This window comes from Solanum stenotomum, chromosome 1, assembly GCF_019186545.1.
Source record: "Solanum stenotomum isolate F172 chromosome 1, ASM1918654v1, whole genome shotgun sequence".
Classification (NCBI taxonomy): Eukaryota; Viridiplantae; Streptophyta; class Magnoliopsida; order Solanales; family Solanaceae; genus Solanum; species Solanum stenotomum.
Genome location: NC_064282.1, coordinates 23,443,550 through 23,468,900, shown reverse-complemented (window position 1 = coordinate 23,468,900; position 25,351 = coordinate 23,443,550). Strand labels below are relative to the sequence as shown.

The 25,351-nt window shown below is 32.9% G+C and overlaps 3 protein-coding genes across 4 annotated transcripts in view; 2 read left to right on the top strand and 1 right to left on the bottom strand.

Moving 5' to 3' along the window:
- LOC125877323 (uncharacterized) overlaps positions 1–3,097 on the top strand; it is a 14,171-nt gene extending 11,074 nt beyond the window's left edge. For both annotated transcript variants that reach the window (XM_049558654.1, XM_049558658.1), the window contains exons 12-17: positions 306–596; positions 683–1,099; positions 1,199–1,243; positions 1,328–1,413; positions 2,258–2,348; positions 2,561–3,097. In XM_049558654.1, coding sequence (XP_049414611.1) covers positions 306–596; positions 683–1,099; positions 1,199–1,243; positions 1,328–1,413; positions 2,258–2,348; positions 2,561–2,641 — 1,011 coding nt within the window. In that variant the 3' untranslated portion in view covers positions 2,642–3,097. The remainder of the gene's footprint in view (positions 1–305; positions 597–682; positions 1,100–1,198; positions 1,244–1,327; positions 1,414–2,257; positions 2,349–2,560) is intronic.
- A 4,073-nt stretch (positions 3,098–7,170) lies between these two features.
- On the top strand, positions 7,171–8,814 carry LOC125876157 (protein JINGUBANG). The gene has a single exon (XM_049557279.1). It carries the CDS (start codon positions 7,206–7,208, stop codon positions 8,469–8,471), a length of 1,266 nt encoding a protein of 421 aa, XP_049413236.1. The 5' UTR covers positions 7,171–7,205; the 3' UTR covers positions 8,472–8,814.
- A 5,512-nt stretch (positions 8,815–14,326) lies between these two features.
- LOC125876606 (ubiquitin carboxyl-terminal hydrolase 24-like) lies at positions 14,327–24,497 on the bottom strand. Its single transcript, XM_049557829.1, has 6 exons — positions 24,147–24,497; positions 18,346–19,178; positions 17,619–17,863; positions 16,572–16,714; positions 15,228–15,404; positions 14,327–14,860 (listed from the first exon to the last, which is right to left on the bottom strand). The coding sequence occupies exons 1-6, from the start codon at positions 24,159–24,161 to the stop codon at positions 14,672–14,674; spliced, it is 1,602 nt and encodes a 533-aa protein (XP_049413786.1). The 5' UTR covers positions 24,162–24,497; the 3' UTR covers positions 14,327–14,671.
- Between the last annotated feature and the right edge of the window lie 854 nt (positions 24,498–25,351).

Sequence of the window (25,351 nt, the reverse complement as noted above, 5' to 3'; positions counted from 1 at the left end):
GAATTGGTTTAACTTCATTTTCATTTATTCATGTCTTTTTGATGATCTTGTCTTTTATCTTTTTCGAAGTCTATTAGTCCTTTAGATACATACTCCCCTGAACCTGTGTCAGGGGAGTTGAAGGGTTGATTGGTTCTTTTCGGTAGACTCATTTTCTGTTATCTTGAGATGCTAAGCTATATCTGCTCATCTAAGGTGGCAGTCATTAATACACACACTGTAGTGTCTCCTCTTCTTTTCTACTCACTGAATTCTAGTATAATACAGATTGAGGCTAATGAAAACTGAATATTGTTTCTATGAAGGATGGATGCTTGCTGGATGTTGGTAATCACATCCTCTATTCTCCACTTCCATGCCGAGTTCCTTTCCCTGCATTTAAGAGTTTTCGCTTATGTGTTTCACAGTATGATGAGAAAGAAAGACAGTTGCTAAGAAATTTGTGTTTTACTATTGGAGCCAAATTTGTTGAGAAATTAACTAAAAAGGTCACACATTTGTTGTGTAAATTTACCGATGGCCCGAAATATGAGGCTGCATGTAAGTGGGGAATACAACCAGTCACTTGTGAGTGGATTTATGAGTGTATCAAGCAGGTTAGTGCAGTCCTTTTGTACTCCTTTCTTCTTTTTCTTTATTTATAGCTTCATGATAGCTTCTTGTTATGGTTGTTCTGGAGCAGAACAAAATTGTTTCTGCAGATCCATTTTATCCTAAAGAAGTCACCTCTGAAGATCGAGAAGCTGGGGCATGCACGGTGAGCCAGTTCCCCACACAAGCTTTTGGGATGATATCTGGTGATACTGTGTCCCAGCCTCAAACCCAGCACCAAGAACTTGTAAATGTGAGAACTGAAGCTTTTGCTGGTAGAAGTACTGCAAAGGAAGAAAAGAAGTATTCAAGCACATGGAATAAAAAGGCTAGGCTCTTGGTGGTTGAAGAACCCAAATGTTCATTGTCCTGCTCACCAAAAGAAAGTAATGCATTCTGTGGGGCAAGTCCCCCAGAAAAGAACCTGATAGGAAGTACTAATGAAGGTTCTTCCGCAGTTCCTGATGTAGCTGCTGCTATAGAGGACTTATTGGAGCAAACAAGCAAGGTAATTTATGAGAAACAAAGCATCTTTATTTATTTTTTGTCTTGGGGAAAGTCTTGCTCTTGATTTGTGAATAATTTTTTCAATGGCTTCTGACATTAGATCCATGATCAAAAGTCTCCATCGAGAAGCGAGTGTGATAAAGAAGTATCCTTTTACCAAGTGCTTTCTTCTTTCTTTCAACTTTACTCTTGACATATGCAAAGTTTGAGCCCTTTGACTCTCAAGCAGCTTTTTACATCTGGTTGTAACAATCTTGCTCAAGGTCATGGAGATCATCATGCTACGCTTGGATTGTCTAACCACTGGACAAACAGGTGACCAATTTTCCATGCTTTTAGTCAAGTTTGGTGCTGTCTCATATCTTTGCTCTTCACACCCTCATCTTACTGCTGCTGCAGTTGGCACCCATGATCCATCACCTTTTGCTCTTCACCTAAGAGTTTGACAAATTATGGCTAGAAATAAGTTTCACCCTGATAGTTGCATAGAAATGTCCACATTTTTAATGTAATGTATAGGTAAGTTGATAGCTAATACCTCCACTAACTAATGCATTTTCATTCTCTTAATATGGTTGTCTGTTTAGAAATAGTTACAGTTCGAGACTGAAATACCTTGGTTAATAGAGCTTTTACCTGCCAGGATTCCAAATACATTTATGTTGAGCAATAGGGGAATCCCATCTATTTATTTTTAAACCATGGTTGTGTACATTGCCTTACATTGTAAAACATTATAAGTTCAATTTGAGAACCCCGTGAAGTGTATGTTGGTCTACATTATACAATGTTAAGTCCTATTTCAGGAACACTACACGGAGCCACTCCAAAAAATCTGGTGTTGGGATTTACAAACTATATTTTTTTGCATCAAAAGAAAATGAAGCAAAAAGCGTGACCAGCAGGCTGCAACAATTAGGCACTGGGCTATAAGAAGTGGAATCATCAGTGTAGGAAGTGAAGCCTGTTGGTAAACAGTTAGATATTTTTCCATACACAAAAGACATCCTATCCAACAGTTCATAGATTTCTGACAAACCCTTTCTAGTGCTCTGCCTTTGGTTTCAAATGTGCTGGTTTGGTGTAGATTTTCTTGTATTTGTGCAGCCATGTATCCGTTTTTGATTGAGAGCTCAGTGTTGTTACTTTTTCCCTTCAGGTTTGAGAAAGAGGATGAAACCCACACTCATTCAGGAGATGCAACTGCAAATGTGTATGATCACTTTAGTGAAACGCAGACGGACTCTCAGGTTCAAGATTGTTTTTAATCATATTAAATTCTTACAGATGCTCTTCTCATCTGAACTCATTTCAACTGAACTTTTATTCTCTTTTAGACATTGGCGGCTCTCGATCTGTGTTTGAGTTTCATATATTGTTCACTCTTTTACTTATTACTATTGTTCTGATGTCTTCATATTTACATAATGTCACAATTGTAGCTATGTATTCTTCATCGCAGGTTGTTGGATATGCAGAAGATTTGTCTGGAAGACAAATGATTATTGATAGAGTACGAACAAGGAGTTCTGGATTGACTTGACCTGGGATTTTAGCGTCTTCGCAGGGTAGATCACTTTCAAATCTTGGTTATTAGTTGATGGTGTTTCTGAGCTCTTCTTGCCACAGAAGTACAATAGAATCCAATTCAGACAGGGGTGACTAGTGACTCAAAGCCGAAGCAGTGGTAGCCAATCTTCTCTAAGCCAAGATTCGATCACCAAAACGAAAAAAAAAAACATTTCTTTCCCACACCATGATGGCTCTTAATATCCCCGCCCTTAGAGTGCTGCTTCACGAGTGCATTAAGTGAAACATTCCTTTATATACGTTGGGATTTTTCTTAACGTGTGTATTTTATGTACAAAATCTGCAATATGGAAATGTAATTAGGTCAACTAATGGTTTAAAACTTTTCCTTTTAAAATAGTTGTCTATTTGTACTCATTTGTAAACAACCAATTAGGGAGGTATTCGTATCTCAAAGTTCATACATCATTCACATGAAGAGCAAGCTCTTTGCTAATTGATGAGACGGCGACATATTATAAACTTGTCTGCAAACCAAATGGTTCATATTAACTGTGTATCTAAGAGTAGCCTTCAATCCAAAAGTTGGTGCGTTTTGATTGTCTAAGAGACAAATGTATAACGTATTCTTTTTGATTGTCCCCACTTTCAATAAAGAAAATCTAGGTACATCTTGCTTGAATGGTAGTGATAAGAACAAGACAAATGGAGGAGCAAGAAATTATTACAAAAGAATGTGAATCCGTGAGCTTTATCTGTTATTAACTAGAGATCTTAAGTTTGAAGAAATGTTAGTAGAAAATACTTTTTCGATTCCTTTAGTAGGTCTTACATAACAAAAAAAAGAATTAATGGAGCAATTACCTTCACATAACGAAGGATTATATTTTCATTTACAAAGGGGGGGAGAGGGGAGGGACGGGACAGGAGTTGTGCACTTTCCTTTGGTCGGTGGAGGCTTGGAGGGGAAAAGTAAAACGCTTTTCAATATTGTTGATGTGAGACATAAATTTATTAAAATTATAATAAATAGAAAATACAACAAGTTCAACCGTAAAAACCTTAAAGATTAAACTCATACTCTCATAAAATTAAAATCCTAAATCCGCCTCTGCAAATAGCAGTCATAGTCAAGTTTACAAACAAAGCAATATCAAGTTATGGTGCATGGATGAAATGAACAGTATACTGAATCTTGACGAATCCTCTACCATAGACTAACTGCAATAACCGGCCATCCTAAAAAGTAAATAATTTTTGTAAAAGTATGCAACACTTTATTCTTCACGAGGAGCCTTCAAGTGAAAAATTAATTGGTATTTCACTATCTACTAGTATATTAAGCTAACGTATCTTTGGAGCGTACCATATTAGTGGTCCTCCCTACCCAAACTAATGCCTTTTATTTCTCTTACTGATATTATTTGAATGACTTGATACTATAAAAAAGTGTTCATGCATTCAATAATTATACAATATCTTCACATACATGATTATTACTCTAAATGATAATGAATTAATTTTATATGTTCACATTTATGTGTTATTTAATTAACCATAATAGGTTAATAATTTCTTCATCCAAAATCAAGCCGTTAAGACTCGAGACTTGGTTACCTTAATGTATGAGGCAAAAGGGTTATCAAAATTGGACTACTCATTCCTTTGTTGGATTCCTACCAAACAATTGAGGTGGCTTCATGTTTGGTCCAAAAAGTTGAGAACAGGCTGTTTGGGGACCCAATGAGAAACTTGTTTTCATCAACTTCTAATTTTGTTTTAGTCCAAGTAGCCGTTGCACCACCCTAGCCTCATTAATTACCACTCCATCCATCCGTTCATCTTTACTTGTCCACTGTATTATTTTGAAATGTTCAATATTACTTGTTCAGTTTACAAAATCAATAAATAATTATCAATATTACTTGTTCAATATTTTATCTTTACTATTAAAAACTATTCATTTTTCAATGTTTCGATAACTTATAATTTAATAAAGGTAATTTGATAAAATTATCCTTATCATTCATTTACTGTTTTTTAATTCCTGTGTCAAGTCAATACTGAACAACTATTATAAGACAAAGGGAGTTCTTTCTCTTGGTTTTTTGTTTGTCCATCCTAACTTGACACATTTTTAAAGAAATACTCGCTCATTTTTTAATTATATGTCGTCCTTATTAAGAATAAATGTTTTTTAATACTTGTCATTTTACAAAATCAATACATAAATAACATTATTCTTTCTATTTTGCGCTCAATAGTTATTTGCCTTGAAAGTATGAATTTGACCAACATAGAAAAACTAAATGAATAACTTATGTTTATTAGTCAATTTAATTAATCAAAATAAATTAATTTATGTTCACTTATTTAAAAATTTAGCTTCAAGAGAACAATGAATAAGGGTACAATGATAAACTTACCTAATTTTTTAAGGAATATGAAATCTAAAATGGTGACATATAAATAGGAAGGGAGGAGGTACTAATAAATGATATAAACAATTTTACTATTCTAGTCTTTAAATATATTTTCTTAGTTCATATTTACTTATTTATATTAACTTGTCACAATATTTAAAACGTAATAACTAGAATAATAATTTTATTATATCACCCCTTATTATTATTTTTATAGCATAATCTTTCTGGCAAGAAATCCGTGCTCCTTTTCACCCTCAACGCTCCTCTTTCCTAAACTACACTTCCCCATAATTCCAATTTGTACTTCACATATCTACCCCTTTTATATTATGGATTTACAAAAAAATAAAATAAAAAATATATATATATATATATCTCATCCTTTGAGTTTGTATGCAATATTTTTGGACATAATATATAAACGTGCTTTTTAATTTAATCTTGATTGACTTTTATATTAGGAGTGTGTAAAAATCGGACCGATTGATAAATCGAACAAAAAAAATGTTATTGATTTATTGCTATTGGGTTATTGAGTTAATGAGTTTTTAATGGTTTTATTAAAAAAATATCGTTGTCGATATTTAGTGTTGGGTTATTGGATAAACCGATAACCTATTAAGACTGTAATACGTTACTACTTTATCAATATATAAATATTACATATTAACCTCAATACCTTACTAGTTACTGCATTTACCCTTTAGCCTTTAATTCACATTTTATAGTGATTGACTTTGAGTTCACAACTTCACATTACACAAAATGTCAAAACCTAAAGTGAGAACTATATTCTCTTAATTTCTCTTTGTGTTACACTTGTATAGTTCTTTTCAATACTTTTCATGTTAGTTATTGTTGTTTCTATTTTATGAGCATTTGTAAAGTTATATTATTGTCTTATCGCGTCAAATTGTTTGAGTAATCATATATTTATTTTCTAAGCATTTTCTTATTGGTTAAATAAAAATCGAACCGTTAAGGACCAAAATCGATAAAAATATTTATTGATTTAGCGTATTTAAAAATAAAAATTGATAAATCGAACCGATAATACATAAAATCAAATCGAACCGACGGATGAACACACCTATTTTACATTATTCCTTTCTTTTAGTCATTATTGTGTCTAATATACACTTCTTCCTTGCTTAACCACTTCTTCTTGAAAATTATATCACATGTATCTATTAAAGCATGACATGTGTCATAACTCAATATAAAAAAATATATGCACTTATCACCAAATTTGGACCGATCAAATAAAATACATTTTTAACTCTTTACGCACTTTATTTTGTTGGTAAAAATACACATTGTCTGCATAGATAAAGTGGTATATGTATTTAAACACACTCCAGAAACATTTGGTGGGTAAAGATTTTCTATATTAGGGTGTTTAATTGGTGATAAACTATATTTTAAGCATATATTATATGAGGAAGTTAAGATTATTATGGAGTTTAATAAAGAGAGAAACAATCCTTTTACGCAATAAAAAGTACTCTTAATATATGCAGTCTTTAATTTTTTTTTATGTTTATGAGAGTATATTATATAAGGTAAAATGAGAAACTTAATTAGATATCATTGATTACCAAATAAAAAATTATGAATTACTCTTTAAGAATTACAATTAGACCAGTGTGCCAAATCATCATAATTTCTCATCTATCATTATAGAAACATGAGTTTTTCAGTTTTAACAATTTCACTATTTCATATTTCTAATTTCTAGAGTCAATTATTTTATTTTTTATCGAAATTTCTTCATATGTCTGCCTTTAAAACATTTTAAGTAGTACTCCATATTGTCATGTATATAGTACCTTTTATATAATTTTATTTCAAAAAACTTAAAGTTCTTAGATCTAAATTCACAATCACGCTTTAAAAGTTTGTATCTTCAAATTTTAATAATGTCGTATAAATTAGGACACCGAGAAAAAAAATTCAACTATTGGTTTCCTTATAATTCCCACAAAAATCATAACGTCTCTCTGATATACTAATATTTTCTTTCTATATCTATAACGTCTCTCTTTATAAAATCTCATTAAAAGCTCCATCTTTTTACTATTCCTCTTTCACCATCTTCTTCTTCTTCATCTCTCTCTCTGTTTCATATACAAAAAAAAAAAAAAAAAACTCATGCTTCAATCAAAGCAAAAAAGCTTTCCACTTTCATCAATGGCATCACCAGCCTACACAACTCCATTGTTATCCGAATCATCAAACAGCATAATAAGCACCACCTCCAGCAGCAGTGAATCAGAGGAAAGCCCAGAAACTTCGCAAAGATTTCAAGATTTTCAATTATTAGATCTTCAATTGAAGATTTCAAGAACCCCCATTTCTTGTTTTCACTCTTACAAATCCTTAGCTGTTCTTTCAGGCCATGTTGGAACAGTTTCTTGTTTAGCCCTTTGCGGGGAATTCATCCTCAGTGCTTCTCAAGGTAAAGATATAATCGTCTGGCAACAGCCTGATCTACACCAATTTACGAAATTTGGAACAGGGGATGGCTCTGTTAAAGCACTTGTCACTATTGGCAACAAAGTTTTCACAGCACATCAAGATTCCAGGATTCGTGTATGGAAAGTTTCGAGAAGATCAGAAAATGTTTTCAGATTAATCGATACATTGCCCACAACAAAAGATTATCTTGGAAAATTCATGAAACAGAGCAATTATGTTCAGACAAGAAGACATCATAAGAAACTCTGGATTGAACATGCTGACAGCATTTCTTGTTTAACTGTTTCTAACGGCTACATTTACTCAGGTTCTTGGGATAAAAGCTTGAAAGTGTGGAGAATTTCTGATCTGAAGTGTTTGGAGTCAATAAAAGCACACGACGACGCGATAAATGGGTTAGTCGCTGGTAAAAATGGGGTTGTTTATTCAGCTTCTGCTGATGGAAAGATTAAAGCTTGGAAAAATAGTTCTGGTACACATTCACTTAAGGGTATTTTGGAAGGTCATAAAGATGTTTCTTTGAACTCTGTTGTGGTTTCTGAAGATGGGGTTTTTGTATATGGTGGAGGGTCAGATGGGTATGTAATGGGGTGGGTGGGTAACAAAAATCTTGATAGTTGGAAACTGATATGTGAAGTGAAAGCACATGAAATGGCTGTTTTGTGTATGTGTTTGATGATGGGTGAATTTTTGTGTAGTGGATCAGCTGATAAGAGTATTTGTATATGGAAAAGAGAGATTAATGGAGGGTTGTTTAAATTTGGTGTTATTAAAGGACATGAAGGACCTGTTAAGTGTTTACAAGCTTCAACAGGAAGTGTTGGGGGTGGGTTTATGTTGTATAGTGGGAGTCTTGATAAGAGTTTAAGAGTTTGGTGGATTCCAAAGTATGGTGGTGATGGTGATGAGAAAAAGGACTCATCTTTGATCACAAAGTGAAGATTTTGTCAAGTTTTTTTTGTATTTCGTAAGGTTTGCATATACTCTATTGATTTTATTTCATGGGATTATACTGAATATGTTGTTGTAGTGTGGACATTGGTTATACTGTAGTTGTTTTTGTGAGTTTATATACTTACTGTGTATTTGAAAGAGTTCAATTTTTTTGTTGTTTTAGTGTTTTTGTGTGTAGTGTGAGTGTTAGGAACATTGAAGTAAAGAGTTGAGAAAAATTGAGTTGTTTTTCTATCTTTTGATTCTTTTATCATCATATGTATTTCTTGAGAATTGTAATTAGGTCAACAGAGTGAAGTATACATCAATAAGATAGAGAACAAGTTGAGAGAAATTGTGTTGTTTTCCATCTATTATCATCATTTTTTTTTTATAATACGTAAGTATGTCCTTTATCTTGACCTGATATATATGTCCTTCAAATTTGAATGTGTTCTAGTAGACATTTAAACTTGTATATAGAGTTGAACAAGTAAAGTTGGGGGAGGGGGGGGGGAGGGGGTCTTTCAAAACATAGTTTCTCTACCTCCTCGAGTGAGTGGTAAGGTATGCGTACACTCTACCATCCCAGACCACATTTTGTGGAATTTCACTGGGTATTTTATTGTTGTAGCATAGAGTTAAACAAGTAGACACATATGTCACACTTGACATCCTACATGGCGATTTCCTTCATACATGACATCCCACAGGCGTTCTAAATGTATTATGTCATGTATGATGCACGTATCTACTTATTTCAATGTCTAGTTATGAACACCCAAAATTAAACAACATAAATGTCAGAAACCAAATTAAAGAACATAATTATATATTATGCCTGGTTTGTTTTTAAATATTTCTTGAGAATTGTAATTAGGTCAACAGAGTGTAATAGATATCAATCAAAGATGAGGACATTTGTTTTATCTATTGACATTAGTCTATTTAATTCGTTAGCTTGTGCATCTTATCATCTACTTGTTCAACAACCATCCCCTTCATGTTCATTTAAAAGTGATTCTTAATGGTTTAAGTTATATATTTAAGTATATTTTAGGAGAATTATGTTACATCAAATTATCTTACTTTATATTTCAAGCTATTAGATCATATTTGTTATAAACAAATTTAAGGCTGGGCATCGGAACGGGTTGTACCGGTACCATTCCGGTCCGTTCTGGTTCGGTAGTATTCGGGACGGGATGGGATACATTGAACCGGTACACGGAACGGAACGGTACCATGATTTGGTACCGGTTTACCGGTACTGGTTCATCCCGGTTCATTCCGGTTCCGTTCCGGTCCGGTCCCGGTAAATCATTTTTAATTAAAATAAAAAATAATATTTTTTTCATTATTTACTTTTATTAGCATTTCTTTTTTGTTTATTTAATTTTTTAAAAATTACAAACTTAAGTTATTTAACTTAATAACTTATAAACTTCAAAAGATTCAAATCTTTAAAACTTATAACATAACTACATAAGCTCAAAAACTAAAAAAAAAACTTTATTAAACTTAACTTACAAACTTATATACGTAAAAAAAAAAAAAAAATCTTTAAAATAAACTTAAGTAAAATTATTATAAATTTTAAAACTTAAATACTATAAACTAATATAACTTAGAAAAATAAAAAAAACATTCGAATTTTCGTAATTCAAAATTACTCAAAAAAAATAATTATTTTTTGAAATAGCTATATGTGCCGTCCCGTTTATCCCGTTCCGTTCCGGTTCTATCCCGGCATATAGTGGGACGGGACGGAACTGAGCCTCCATCCCGGTAATTCCGGTCCGGTTCNTTCATTTAAAAGTGATTCTTAATGGTTTAAGTTATATATTTAAGTATATTTTAGGAGAATTATGTTACATCAAATTATCTTACTTTATATTTCAAGTTACTAGATCATATTTGTTATAAACAATACAAGTTCTTTACAATTATATTAACGATATTATAATTTTTTCTATACATTATCATGCACAATTTAAATAAATAAAAGAATCAAAAGGCAATAAAGCCAAAGGGGACAAGGGTTCTCCCATAAATGGAGTGAATACTACTTTATTCAATGCTTTGTTGAAACATAACAAAGACAATTATCAACAAAGGGTCGTAATAGAGTGGTAATTACTTTTTTATCCTTAATTTGAGTTTTGGATTTGGGTTCCTTTGATATGGAATTGCCTTTGTTAAGGAACGGTTTACTCTTAATGTAGAACTTTTTGAGGTAAATTCAAATTTAGTCAGATTTTAATGCAAATATCAAATATCGAGCGAAAACAACCATAACCATTTGGAGCCTTTTATTGATAAATACCTTTTAAAATTATTTACAAATATTAAATTTGTAACCAACAAGATTTTGAAATTATTTTTTATGTCATGTTGTATATCGAGGGTGTATCTAAGTTGAGTTAGTTATGTAGAAATGTATTTTTAAGACTGTCAATAGTTTGATGACAAAATCTTCTTTTATTATTATTTTTTTAATTTAGTGGATAAGTAAAAGTGAATGATGGATCATAAGAAAAGCAAAATTCTTAAATTCTGTGATCAATCAGATACAACAAATTTTGAATAGTTAGCACACATCTCCATGAAATTCATAGGGAAGCTGCCCCAAATCATGTGATACCTATCCCACCATCATTAGACAAATGAACTTTTAGGATTCCTAGTTTTTTGTTTAGGAATTAACCTAAAGTCTTAACCAATAATAGGGCTCTTTATACTTCATTTCTTTAATTAATCTAGTTTTAATTTACTAAATGTTGTTATTTCTTGTCCTTTCTCTTTTAACCCTATTAAGCTTATAGGATAATGATCATGTTGCTATTACCAAATAAAAATAAATAAATAAGTGCTTACTTGGTAAGAGTTTCAAAATTATTGTTCAACTAATCCACCATATTATTTTATGAAAGCAACAATATAATTTCATGTAAGATTTAATACTTTATATATAATAAAACATGAAGTTTTGCGACTTAACTAACTCAACGTTTATATCAAGCTAATAAATGTATATGACTTGACATGGCTTTGTATATAAATTTTTAGTACTTAATCATGTTAATCAACATGTATTCTCCGCTCATTAAATGATCACTTAACTACTATTTTCTCAGTCCCAATTGATCATTATACTCAAAATAATTGTTCCATATTAGTTGGTTCATCTTACTAAATCAAGAAATCATTATTCAATTTTTCTCTATATTACCCTTACAATTAGTTCTTTTTGAAAGTGTTCACATTTATATGTAAAATTCTGAAGAAGTTATGAACAATGATCAACTAATATGAAATGGAGGGAGTATATTGGATTGAGAGGAGGAGGGGGTTGAGTTGGTTTTGTTGTTGCTCATTGAATTTCATCATAACTTGTTTTCAACTACTATATTGGTTGTATTTATGTCCATGAATTCAATTAAAAGCTGACACCTAGTAAATTCACTTGACTCAAAAAAGTACAACCACTCTTCATTAGCTTCATGTGTGTGACTAATTGCTACAAATTATTACTTCTGGATTGACTCCCAATTCCCTACCACTTTCTATATGTTTGGTATGATGGAAATTATTAGGATTTTTTGCTTCATTACTGGGTGAAAACTATTTTATTCAAAAATATATACTCTCTCCATCCCAAAAAAATTGTCTTGTCAAACTAACTAATGTATGTTTATAGTGAATTAATTAGATGTAGAATCTTTAATTTTTCTGAGATGAAATTTACTTAGTTAGAAACTACATAAGAAGTAGTACGATATGTTGCAATACAATTAAAAATATTTAATAAAAATTATAATAAAAAAATATATTTTTGACTGTCTGAATTGTAACTTAGACAATTTTTTGGGACGGTGGGAGTATATATAGCACATAATGATTTATTTATGTCTTTTTTCTTGTGTTTCTTTTCATAATTAATTTAGAGCTTAAAATGGTTATGAAAATTTGGTTATACAACAGATTTTCCATTAACTACACAAAGTCAATTACTAAATTGTGAAGTCAGAGGGATAAATACGATTTTTTCACTTTTAATTAAAAAACTTACTATAGAAAGTCTCAAAAATGCAAAAACCCTTAATGAGAATGTTTCTCAGCCTACTCAACACAAATATGAATTCATCGAATCAATAAAAGTAATTGTTTCAAAATATCTATAGACACCACTATTAAAGTTGTAATACATTGGACCCTATACTAGTTGATGAGAAACCCTTGGCACTAAGGAGAGTTCAACAAAAGCATTGTGTGAGGATGAGTTCTTAACAACTCAACCAACATTAATCTTTCATAATCTCTCTTTACTCCTAATTTTTTAATTCTTACTTTTTCATAATTTGTAAAGAAAATATTGAACTTTTGAATATGATCATTTCGAGGTCTTACTAGCAATGACAGATTCAAAATTTTAATGAGATAGATTCAATCATTAATAGATTCAATATGTAACACATCACATTTTATAAATTAGGAGTGTGCATGTGTAGTTTTTTTTTTTTTTTTAGAATTATCTCAAGTATCTAAATTTTTCTATTCTCTTTTTTTGATGTGCCTAAAAAGACTTGTCATTTTTATTTTTATTTTATTTTGGCTTTTAGGTCTGTGGATTGGACCACGAGAAAGTAAAAGAGCAAAGTAACCGTTCTTTAGTTGAACTCAAAGGAAAGTATACAGATACATTCGTAATATTATATCAAAAAGGGGGACCAAACTATAATGCCTACTTTTTCCTCTTTGGTCCCTACACTTAAATTAAAAGATATCTGACTACCCTACTAAAGTTAGATTTATTTTATTGTAAGAATTTTCAAACAATACTTTTGCTGTATGTTGGGCAGGGTTTGAAAATTGGCTCTATTATTTATTTATTTTTGGAGAAAAAAGCAAAAAAAAAAAAGGACCAAGAAAGTTCATATGATTAATTTTTTATTAAAAAAATGCAACTTATTTGAAAAGACCATCCTGTACTATTTTAATTTACCAGTTCACCAAAAAAAATTGGGGACCATTAAAAAGTGCAATTTAGGAGAATTAATAACACAATAAATAAAACCATATAGAAAGCACAATCTTTTTGACTTATTTTTCTTATATTTTTCTCTTTTAACTACAAAAATAAATAATACTCCTCCGTTCGTCTCAATTTTTCTAACACCATTTAATTTAATTCAAGAAAGAAGGGAGATATTTGAAATTTATAATCTAAAACACTCATTGTGACTATAAATCATTTCAAGATAAAAATTTAATTTTATAATTAAATTATTTTCAATTATTAAAAAATGACCTTCTTTTGTCCACCGCATAATTTTATACTACTAAAACTTAATATCAGCAATATTTAACCAAGCCACCTTCATATCCTTAGAAAGTCTAACCCAATAAATTATTATAAAGAAACTAATTATTAATCCTATTCCTAATGAAAGAGATTGTCAAAACAAGGCTAATTTAAAACATGACTAAAAGAATTATTTTAGATTAGTTGATGAAATTGATTGTGCATTTGTCAAAGATTTTTTTTTTTTGGGTTCTTTCTTCTTTCCCTTTTCCTACCAGAAACACTTCGACCTAAACAAGAAAGAAAAAAAAACAATTAAACAATTATGTCCGACTCAAATATATGAAAATTTAATCATCAAGAGCTTAAATATTTTTACCTATATATTATTTTAAAAAGTTCCGTACAAGTACGTACCTTAATTATTTTATCGCAATCTGCTACTTTTCATAAAAAAATATGGCTTTTTTCCGGATGAAATAAAAATTGAATTCATCAAAAGCCAGGGCAAAGAAAAGCCAAATGAACTACTTACTTCAAAAGGGCAGAGCATACTATCTATCAATAAGCAAATGCTTCTATATAATATAACTGAAGAAAGGAGACAGACTCATGTATCGATAATCGAAAATCAAGAAACATCTAGACCTCAGACGCTCACTTCAGAATAGTCAAATTTCCCTAGTGCAATGATGAGAGGGTACAAAATGAAACTGGTAACAAAATTCCATACATTTACCACAATACATGGATGACAATGGATGCTCCATTTCCCTGATGACCTTGTAAATAGTAGTTATCTCAGACAACCCTGGACTACACAACACTGCAGAAGCCTGATGTTGCAATGTCCAATGGCTTAAGAATGTCTTCTTCTTTCCCAGCTCCGTTAGCAGGTTGCCTATACTTGTTTATAGAATAGAACGTAAGCTTGATCATGCAGCACTCTGTTGGTGGTGACAGCAGTAACAGAAGCATCATCAAACCGCAACCACTTCCCACTCTGGTGACGACAATCAGCAGTGTAATGCCCCTTAGAAGCTTCCCTACCATGGTGGGTGATTGTGGAAACAAGTTGATATTGTCGACCCTGTATGTTAAGCAACAAGAACAAGATAAAAGTTTAGCCTCATTTTTTGTCACATATATCACGTCTTAATAGAAGAATGTCCTGCTTCATTGATAATGTATGCAAAAAAGGCGATGATTTTTCATTTTTGGGTCCAAACGGGCAGTTGATATGCACAGTTGACAGGGTTTCTGAAGAACAATTGACTTTTGACATATGATGCATTTCCCCACTTAAGAGTAAATGACAATTGAAAAGATTTCAAAATATTCCTTATATAAACAACTATAAAATTGTAACCAGAATTGTAAACTTCGAAAAATCAAATTATTTCCCATGATTTGGGATGGAGGGTTGAAAAAAGAATTCAACAAAATTTGAAGATTACCTCAGTAGTCGAAGAAGCAAGCAAATCACGGCTTATCACTAGTTCCAAAGGAAAATGCACCGGTTTATGCAATTTGGTACTTCCATAGCTTCCATAACCAAACCGCTTCAGGTGTAAAATCAGCATCTTAGGCAGCGTCTGTATGCTGATGGATTTCCTAGCAGTAGCCACTCCAACCTGTGAGGAAATAAAGAATGTTACAGTGTTACAGGTCACCAACAGGTAGTATGTATCCTGGCATTGATCCACGAGAACACTAAACCAGCTATAACTTGTAAATATTCATCCTGAGGAAAACAAAGCTAATCCCGTTGACAGGAAATTTAATCAAGTGAAAGTCATTTTACTGCACTTAAATTGTAATTTGCCTATGCATCCTAACAAGATGAAAAATTGATTGTTAAGTGTCCCACATTTATTGCGGGAATGGGCTATCGACCCATCTCCTGATGTGGAGTACTTTGGGAAATTCTCACCTCATGAGCTAGCTTTTGGGGTTGTTTAGCGGCAAAGGTTCATTTTATTACATGATATCAAAGACTTGACTCACTCCAATTCTTGGTTACCCAATTTTGGATCCCCATGTTATTGATGTTTTATCCATGCTCCAGATGTCCAGGACATACGGGAGGGGTTTTTAAGTGCCCCACATTGGCAGAAAAGCATGGGTTGTTGTCTCCATTTCCCTGATGACCTTGTAAGTGGAAGTTTTTGAGTTTCAGTAAGCAATGCAAAGAACTTTAGGAGTAGCTTTTTGGAGCTGCCATGGAAAGACTCATAAAACTGCATAATGCATGGCTCACAATCCCAATAATCAATATGCATTTATGAACTCTCTAGAAACCAGAAGGGAAAGGAACCCCAGATGAGTTGAACAAAAATTTAATCACTTTTATGAACTGAAGGCTTTTATTATCTAACCACCTTAATCCTTTTGGTGTAATTTCCATTTTGTAGATGATGCACATGAATTATTGGAATTTCATAGGCTCTCATAACAGTTGTAATAGGGATAGTTTGACTGTCAATTTCAAACAGTAGGGATGGCTTGACTCCTTACAGTAACTCATAGCATTTCCTTCTATCAAATTTTTTGAATAATACATTATCATCAAAAGTAAAAACAAGAAGGATGGTGAGCGGGCACAATCAATAACCTTAACAACAAGGAAAGATTTTTATGGAATTTGTACACTAGAGGCCTTTGAATAGTCACTTATCTAAGATTTGATACAGTTTTATGCAGTAGGTTGACATATTCAATACTTGGCATTAGGTACAGGACCATTCCCCAACCGCAGACAGTATTAAGCCTAATGTCCAAAAGATAGCAGAATAATTTACCTTTCCTACGGTAGTTCTATATCCCTCGAGTGTCTCAGGGGCAGAAAATAGGCGGAGAGCATCTTGAATGTTATGAACAGCTTCGTGTGAAATATCAAGATGGACCACCAAAAATGGTTGAACTGTCGCAGAGGCTTTGTTCCCTACAACAAACAAAGTAGATTCAAAATGAAAAACTCAATCCAAGTTGAAATATAGTTGAATAGACTTCATAGGTCCGACAAATTTGTCATTCCTACCAAAGAAGATAGATAACACATATTATGCATGAGCACAACATCTAGTTGCCTCACAAAAGAGCTACTCCATTTATGTCAGACTGGGAGGGCTTGTTATGAAGCAAATTTAGGGTTTTACAACAACAAAAAATAATACAGTAGGCCAATTGCTGTGGAAAAAAAGTTCCCACCATGATACAACCAGGAAGTACCTTTCTTTGCCAATTCACATAGTTATTCATTCGCATTTTATGCATCCATTAACAAATTTACAATTAAGCCAGAAGTTCAAATTTTATTGTATCTTGGAATTATGAAGTTAATACAAAATATACTGGTCACGTGCAATCTACATGCTCAAACAAAATCAAGAAAAAAAGCATACAGGAAATTTCTGAAGTTCCCATTTTACAGATATTGTCATGTTGGTCATTTATTTGTAGTATGATGCACTAATTCTAAAGAGAGGAAAAACATCATCAGAGCTTCTTACCACTTATCAAATGTTATTTAAAATTTATTACACCTACTACTTTGTCATTTTACTTAAACCGATGACCCACATTCCTTAAATGGTTATCACAGTTGAACCAGGATTCACATGGGCAATCCAAGACGAGAAAATTTATGAAAATGGCATAGAAATATCACCAGGCAAATTACAAATTTCAGCCCCTAGATTTGACTAGTCTAGTAGTCTTATGCTCTTCATAAGAAGCATACAGTCTTTAGATAACAAGCAAATATTTTCTTCCTTTGATGAATGAAGGGATATCATTAATCGGCATCAAGTAGATGCAAAATAGTACAAAGGTAAAAAAAACACTACCTCTCGCTTTTACAAGACTCTTCAACTGCCCCCCAAAAATGGCACTCAAGTTTGAAGGAACGAAGTCCTGAGTTCTTGTGACTGCAGACTTGTTCTTTGGGCCAACAGTTTCCCATTCTTCATCGTCTTCCGATGAAACAACAGAAGAATTTTTCCCACTTGAACCTGATTGCCCTTCAAGCTTTAGTAATTCACCATGCATCTGATCCATTACAAAACTCAGGAACTCCTGTGCATCTTCTTGTCTGGGAAAATGTTAATAAAGGGAGTTTTGAGATACTTTACAAAGACATGACATATTTGTCCAATTAACGCTAATAAAAAAAAACAATGAAATCATTCAGTAATGCCGATGAGTCAGATCCCATAGACAACAATCACAGTAGAAGGAGCAAGAAAAGAAACAGTAGTATAAAGAAGAGAAAGAAACTACAGTACATGCACAACGTTTTTTTCTTCTTCTATATTTTTTTTTCCTTCTAGCAATTGTAGGAGCTAGAAGAAAAAGGAGAATCAGACCAGTCAGGCAAATGTGTAATTCATACAGTTTGGCAGCAAAGCAGTAACAAATTATGTTGCCTTTCTCTTCTTAACAGACAATGGACATCATTAAGCTATGCAAGTGCATATCAAAATGGTAACGTCAAGGTATGCCACAACAAGGACATGGAAGAACATCCAGAAGGAAGGCAACAATCACCACTAAGAAGTGTAAATAAGTATATACCTTGGCCTGCCAGAAATGGACTTAGGCACATCAGGAGTAAATTTCTTCAGAACTGTGTCAAACATTGCTGGGCTGAAGGGAGTACCAACTTCAACACTGGTTGCATCTTTCTTCATTGAACTTGTAGAACTAGGTACAACAAACTGAGAAAGAAACCCCACAAATGCAGCTAATGTTGGATACTCAGCCTTGGAAATACTGAGTATCCTTAGCTTTAGTAAAAGCTCAACAAAAGGAGAACAGGACAAAAGAGCTTGTAATGTAGCATTAAGGAAGCATAAGTTCCCTGAGTTGATTAAACCACGAGGTAGCAAGCCCGCAACATCAAGAGGACCACCAGATACCTCTGGGAGGGCCTGTTCTGAATGTACACTTTTTGCTGAATTGCTAGTGGTCCCATTCAATTTTCCTTTATTGAGCAGTGCATCATCATCTCGTCCAGTAGTTCTAGACAACTTGTTGATAGCTTTAGCCTCATCTTCCAACACACATAAATTGCTCAAGTCAATATTGTGTACCATTGCAGATTCTTCATGTCCATTGATGTAGTAATCATTGTGGACATCTCCATTCAGTTTGATTTCTCTGAGCAAGTTATCTGCCCCAGCTTTCTCCTCCTTGAGAGTAGTAGAGGAATCTGAGCCTACTCTCTCTTTTAAATAAGCGGGTTGAGAATTGGATACAGCATTGAAACTTCCAAAAGAAAAATCAGGCTCCGATTTTGAGGAATTAACTGGCACCTTTTCTTCCACATGCCTATTCCCATCACAACCAGATGGCTGGTTCAGCAATGACTTTGTTTCATCTTCAGTAAATGAACCAAATAAAAATACCTGCAACATATCAAAGACAAAAGCAACAATGTTGGCTCTATCATCGCTAACCAAAATGGGAGGGGGGAAAGGCAGAATCACAGGTAGTCAGTAATTTCTTCAAACTAAAGTATCACAAAACACGTAGCACAACTGTCTAGTAAATCTACAGAAGCTGCAAAATAAAAAAAAAAAACTGGATTTCAGTCATTTTCCATCCCCATCATACCATACCAATTACTTTATCAAATATCCACCAATACTTATTACGCATGAAACTCCTAAACTATGCATATGGAGTTAACAAGTACAAACCACACTTGATACAATTGGCCTGACACTGCTAATGTCAAATCCATGTACCAAGTTCATTTTTTGCCTGCAATTGTACCAGCTCCTTTGAGTCTTTCCAGCCACACCCATCAGTTCAAATCCAAACTAATCTTCACAAGACTTGTGTAACCATAAATGTATGGACTTCATACACCTAGATAAATACAGACAACTTCTGCTAGCCTAAAATCAAGGAATCTATTTTCACCTCTAGTGGGACCATTCTCTGAAGGATGACATTTTGGCCCAAACTTTAACTGAAAGAAAGCACATTACCGAGAAAAGGGCAGAGACATGAGTAAATTCATACAGTTTTTTTATCAGTTGAACATTTCTTTTGCAAATTGTTATATACTACGCACTACCGAGCAAGTATAAATCAAGAATCAACTATGCCACTATCCCACACTAGTCTATTGATTCTATGGAACTCAATGTAAGTCTAACAACAACTGAGCCTTAACTTCTGAATACATTACATTCTATTCTTAGCTAAATTCATCTTGATTTTCAGACACTGTAGCCCTTCCATAACAATGTTCCTTCATGTGATCTACCCCATCCCCTATTATTACATTCAATAACCATAATATTACACTTCTAATCAGGAACTTTGGATGTGTACATTGCAGGCATAACCATTTCAACTATTCCCATTTTCTATGCATTCGTTTTTTCTACGGCACTCATCTTATGTGACACCTAACTGAATGCTTACTATGCAGGACAAAGAAAAAGAAGCAAAAAGAGGCATATTCAAATTCAGGAATGCTGTAACCAAAGAGGCATTTTCCATTTAAGGAAAACTGCCCATTGAAAGAAGCAGCTCATGGAAGATCCTTACCCAGGATCAAACAAGGTCAAGAAAAGAACCCTACAGTTAAGGAAGCTTCCCACCCAGCAATACATGGAAGGAAAGCAAATCAGAAGGAGCAATGCATACGGACATATCTTCTCAATCAAGGATCACCATCGTATCCCTGATTGAAGGAAATTCCCTTGGGTTATCCTAAAGATCAAATCAAAATCAATCAAGTAATTGATTCTCGCCTCTATCTCAGCAATATCAAGATCAAATCAAACACAACAAATTAGAATGGAATAATGACTTGGCAACAATCAAGGTGAAAATTTGATCTCTACACAACAACGGTCATAAAGCAATTCATCACTATAAAGAAGATCATGATCGATGGAACAGATGTGCAACATCCCCTGAGCAAGAAAAACTATTTACTCTTTTATCTTACAAAAGCACTGTACTCATTATAGTTTACTAGTAAAGAGAAAAGAAACAGAGAGATTAGAAAAGCTATACAAGTAGAGGCTGTAACCACAGACAAAATCTGGAACTGTCCAGATCGAAGGAAACTAGCACAGTTCATCACAACACAAACAGTACCTCAAAGTTCATTCATAAGCTCTAAAGAGAACTCTTGACTGGACATCACACCGGTGATCCGAACCGGTATAAAACATTTATCAATTTATTTTTCAGTACTTCACATTATGTTATATTCTGCTTATTAGTCTAAGCTGCAGGTGAGTCGACTTACGTATAGCAATAATTGCCTAAAGTTTTAGTACTTACGAAAAGATTTCAATTCACCACCCACCACCACCACCCTTGAATTTCAAGTAATACTTACGTCAATTAATACCCAACACATAATTTAACAGAAGTGTAAAAACTACCCCTCAACTAAGAGAAATAGAGCAAAGCATGCCCTTATCATCTGTGGACTGACTTAGATTTGCCCCTCAACTATGGAAAGTAGAACAAATATTCCTTCCACTTGACTTCGGTCTCAAATATACCCTTATCATGAGTGGACCAACTCATATTTACCCCTCAAAGCTAACAATTTTTTTCTTTCAGTCAACCCTTCTATTTTAAGGTCAAAATTTTATTTGACTTTTGTTTCCATAACAACGAGAGGAATAACAAAAGGAAACATGTGTAGTTGTTTTTCAAAAATACATATCAAAAGCAGAGATTCACAAAACATTCCGTTTTGCTCAAAAGATAACTAATAACTCTGCTCTCTTTTAGTTTTTTGTTTTTGTGAAGATCTATAACTTCTTGTCTATTCAATTGCAATTATATGCATAATTTTAGCACAAACAAGATAAAATTGATACTTTATGGGTTTTGTTCTTTCTGGCATGGCTCCAAAAGTCATCATAGAGAATCATTTGGAGGCAAAGGAACATTTTGCAACTTTTTATTGGCAACAAGAAGCAATTCAACCATCATATATTTATACAAAAAAGTGGGAACACCCCCAAGTCAAAAGTTGATTCACAAATTTACCCATCAAAAGTTGAGTAAAAGCTTTGCCCATCAATCAAACTAGGGGGGGAGAATCAAGATGAGATGTCTTAGTCTATTGTATTTTTGGTGTAAGCAAGATTTAGTGGGGGAAGTAGATAGCTTTGTGGAGTTTATAAGTCAATTGTAAATTTTTGAAAGTTTGTTTTTTGGATTTCGAGTATAATGGCACCCCCTGGAGGTTTGTAAATCCTACCTCATCAGTTTATTGATGAGTTCTTTTTTGTGAATACAAAATTACCTATATTCAAAAAAAAAAAGAGGGAAAGAAATCACCTAATGTGTCTCTGTTGGGGTTTAAACCTAAGACCTCATGATTCTCAACCCACTTTATTAACCTCTTAGGTTAAACCCTTGGGTGCTCAAACACCTACTAATTTATATGATATTTTTTGTACAAAAACTGTTAACTTATCATTAATCACTATTATACTCTTCAACACCAATAGAGAATATAAGTTACTTCAAGTTAATCTTACACGTTTACTTTTTTTCTAAAGAAGTCTCATTCGTTTTATTTAAAAATCCACTACTATCTCCATCAATTAAAGAAATTAATTCCCAATTGTCGTATCCTTCTTTTGGCTTTTTATTCCCTGTTACAATCTTATTCTTATCCCCTTAGTCTCTTACCTATAAATGTTCATTTATTGCTACAATAAAGCTCTCAACATTCAGATTATAAATATATTTGCTCATGCTTCTATAACAATGATCATTGCATGGCCTGTTAAGGAAATCAAGTTTTCTGCACTCTTCATCAAAAAATCAAGTTTTCTGCATCTGAAAAGCTAAATTGTAAGTGAAAGGGTTTACATTATGTATTATATATAGTAATGAGTACTTGGGATACCAGATCGACATATAGGCTTTAAAAACATATTTTTTCACTTCTCATGGTGCGTCTGTATTTGGGGTTCTTACACTGTTTTTAGATTGTTAGTTCCTTGACCCCTGTTTTCCGGTAACTTCTTTAACTTTCTCTTGAAAGTTTGGAATCAATCAAAGTTCATATCTTAAATAAACCTTCTTCTATTTTTATATTTTCAGATATAACATCTTATGGTATTTTAGGCTTTATTTCTATACCAACTGTACACTTGTGTTCTGATGAAGCTCCCTATGCAAGTACTTTCTCTCTATTATATTCTTTTCATATTTGTACCGAATTGGCAAATTCTCTCATCCTCCCTATCTCTCTGTCACCAAACACACCAAAGCAGTAAACTCCATGAAAAGCTCCATTGACAGCCATTAAAAAGTTCTGAAGCTTTGTCTTTGAAAATCGAGTTATACAAAATTGTTATTTTCTTGGCCTAAGTGTTATTATAGACTACTGGGTATATCCTTTGGAGTTTATATGTCAATGTTAAGGTGATTTGGTGAAGATTAAAGTTGGTTTTGAATGGATTTTCAGATTGAAACTCGAATAAAAAGAAGAACAATAAGTTGTATGTTATTTGCATGTCCAATGAATGAATGGACATACAGTGACAACGTGTTAAAGTTTAACGACTAATAAATTAATCTACATTAGCTCACCATTTCATAAGTTTTGAGGTTCATTATTTTACCATAAAAGAAGGAAATTTCATCACTAAAAATAAATATCATACTACTGATAATTGCAAAGATTATTTACAATTGATAATACTATTAGTTGCACCTCACTTAAATTCGTTAATTTATCCCTCTCATGTACTTATCGAGTCTAACATTTAGTCTCAATATTTTGATCTCCCGGTCCAAGATAAGGTACATTAGATACATTGCATAATGTACACAGTTAAAATTAATCATTACAACTTATCACAAGATTAACCAATTCTATTCGTGTGTTTCCCAGAGACTAGTTAGCAAAAATATTTCTGTAACAGCATACCCATCCGTCAACATAGCTTTCTTTTTCACTTCCTCAGTCACCCACAACACCAGCAAAACTACCCAATACCAGTTAAGAAACAAAACGTAATCCCACAATTCACAGAACATATAACAAAAGGAAAAAAAAAATGCACATCACAAGCAAATTTCTCACAGCTAATAATCATCAAACAAAGATACACCTATGAAACATTCCAAACATCAAAAGATTTGATTTTTTTTCCATAATCACAATCAATCAACCACCATATATCAGACAAAACATTATGTCTTAAACTTAAGCGGTATGTCAAGTCAAGGCCACAATTCAAGAACCAATTTAAGTATACTATTCAAGACATTCTAAATAAACCCTACTTCCCATCAAACAAGAACAAACAGTAAATTACCAAAATATCAAAAAAAGCAAACGAGAAACATCAAGAATCAGTAATACCCACCTTAGAATCACTCATGTTGTGCAGAAAACAGCAGTGCCGGAACTGATTGTTGATTTCTGAATAATATAAGCTAAAGTTAACAACTTTACGGTGAACTTATGAAAAGTCAAGGATTGCTTTGAAACCCTTGTTGCTGCATCAATATAAAACATGAAATAGGAAGATACAAAAAGGGAGAAACAGGGCATTTAAGATTAGATGAAGAAAATCCAATAATGAACAGGAGAAGCATCGAACAATCCCAATAAAAGTAGAACTCCAAGAACAATAAAGACAAGGATTGAAATAAATAAGGATTTTGGGTTTTTCGTGAGTTTTGTGAATGTTTCAGGTCAGTGGCTTATAGGTTTCTTAGGTTTTTTTGGCTGCGGTCACTTTATATATGAGTTAGCAGCAAATTCCTGTTTCTCAATCGCTTGAACAATTGGAAAAATGAGAGTATATGATATTAATTTATTTTTAAAAAAAATAGATATAAATTTCATTTGTAAAGAAAAACTTTTGAATTTTTCTGAGTGTGAAACAATGTTTCACTTGAGATATAATTGATTTTTTAATGTATAATTTCATCTCTTCTTCCAATCAAGCAAGTGACCAACGATTGTCGTCAAAACAAGACGTATAGATTAGAGACTTACAGTCAAGCAAGTGACCAACGAATGTCGTCAAAGCAAGAAGTATAGATTAGAGACTTACAGGATCAGGTGGGAACTTGACAAGCCTCGCGGTTACTAAGCTTTCAAAAGTGCGGCGCCCGATTACCTGTTTTGTGTAGAACTGAAAGTTTAATGCGGCTGACTTTAAATAGGTCAAGAACTTTATATTTAAGGTTAAGATTTGGAGCAAAATATTATTATTCAAGATTTTGTTCTCCGTGTTTAAGCTTATGAACTAGAGACATTCCATAAATGTTTCAATTTGGCATTCTTGCAAAATCTTTCTCTTTAAACTTGTTGAGTATTTTTTTTTATTAAGGAGAATAGCCTACTAGAATTTAAAAGTACTTCAATAAGGTTATTAGATTGAGGAAAATTACTAGACTGAGACATAGTTTAATAACCTAATTGATGAAAAGGCTAAAATATGAAGTGCATATGTTCATTTTTCAGTGTCTCTCATGCACATATGCTAGAAAACTTGAAAGATACGATATACTTTCATATATGAAAAAGGCAAAGCATCATCTTACAAGTTTATTAGCCATA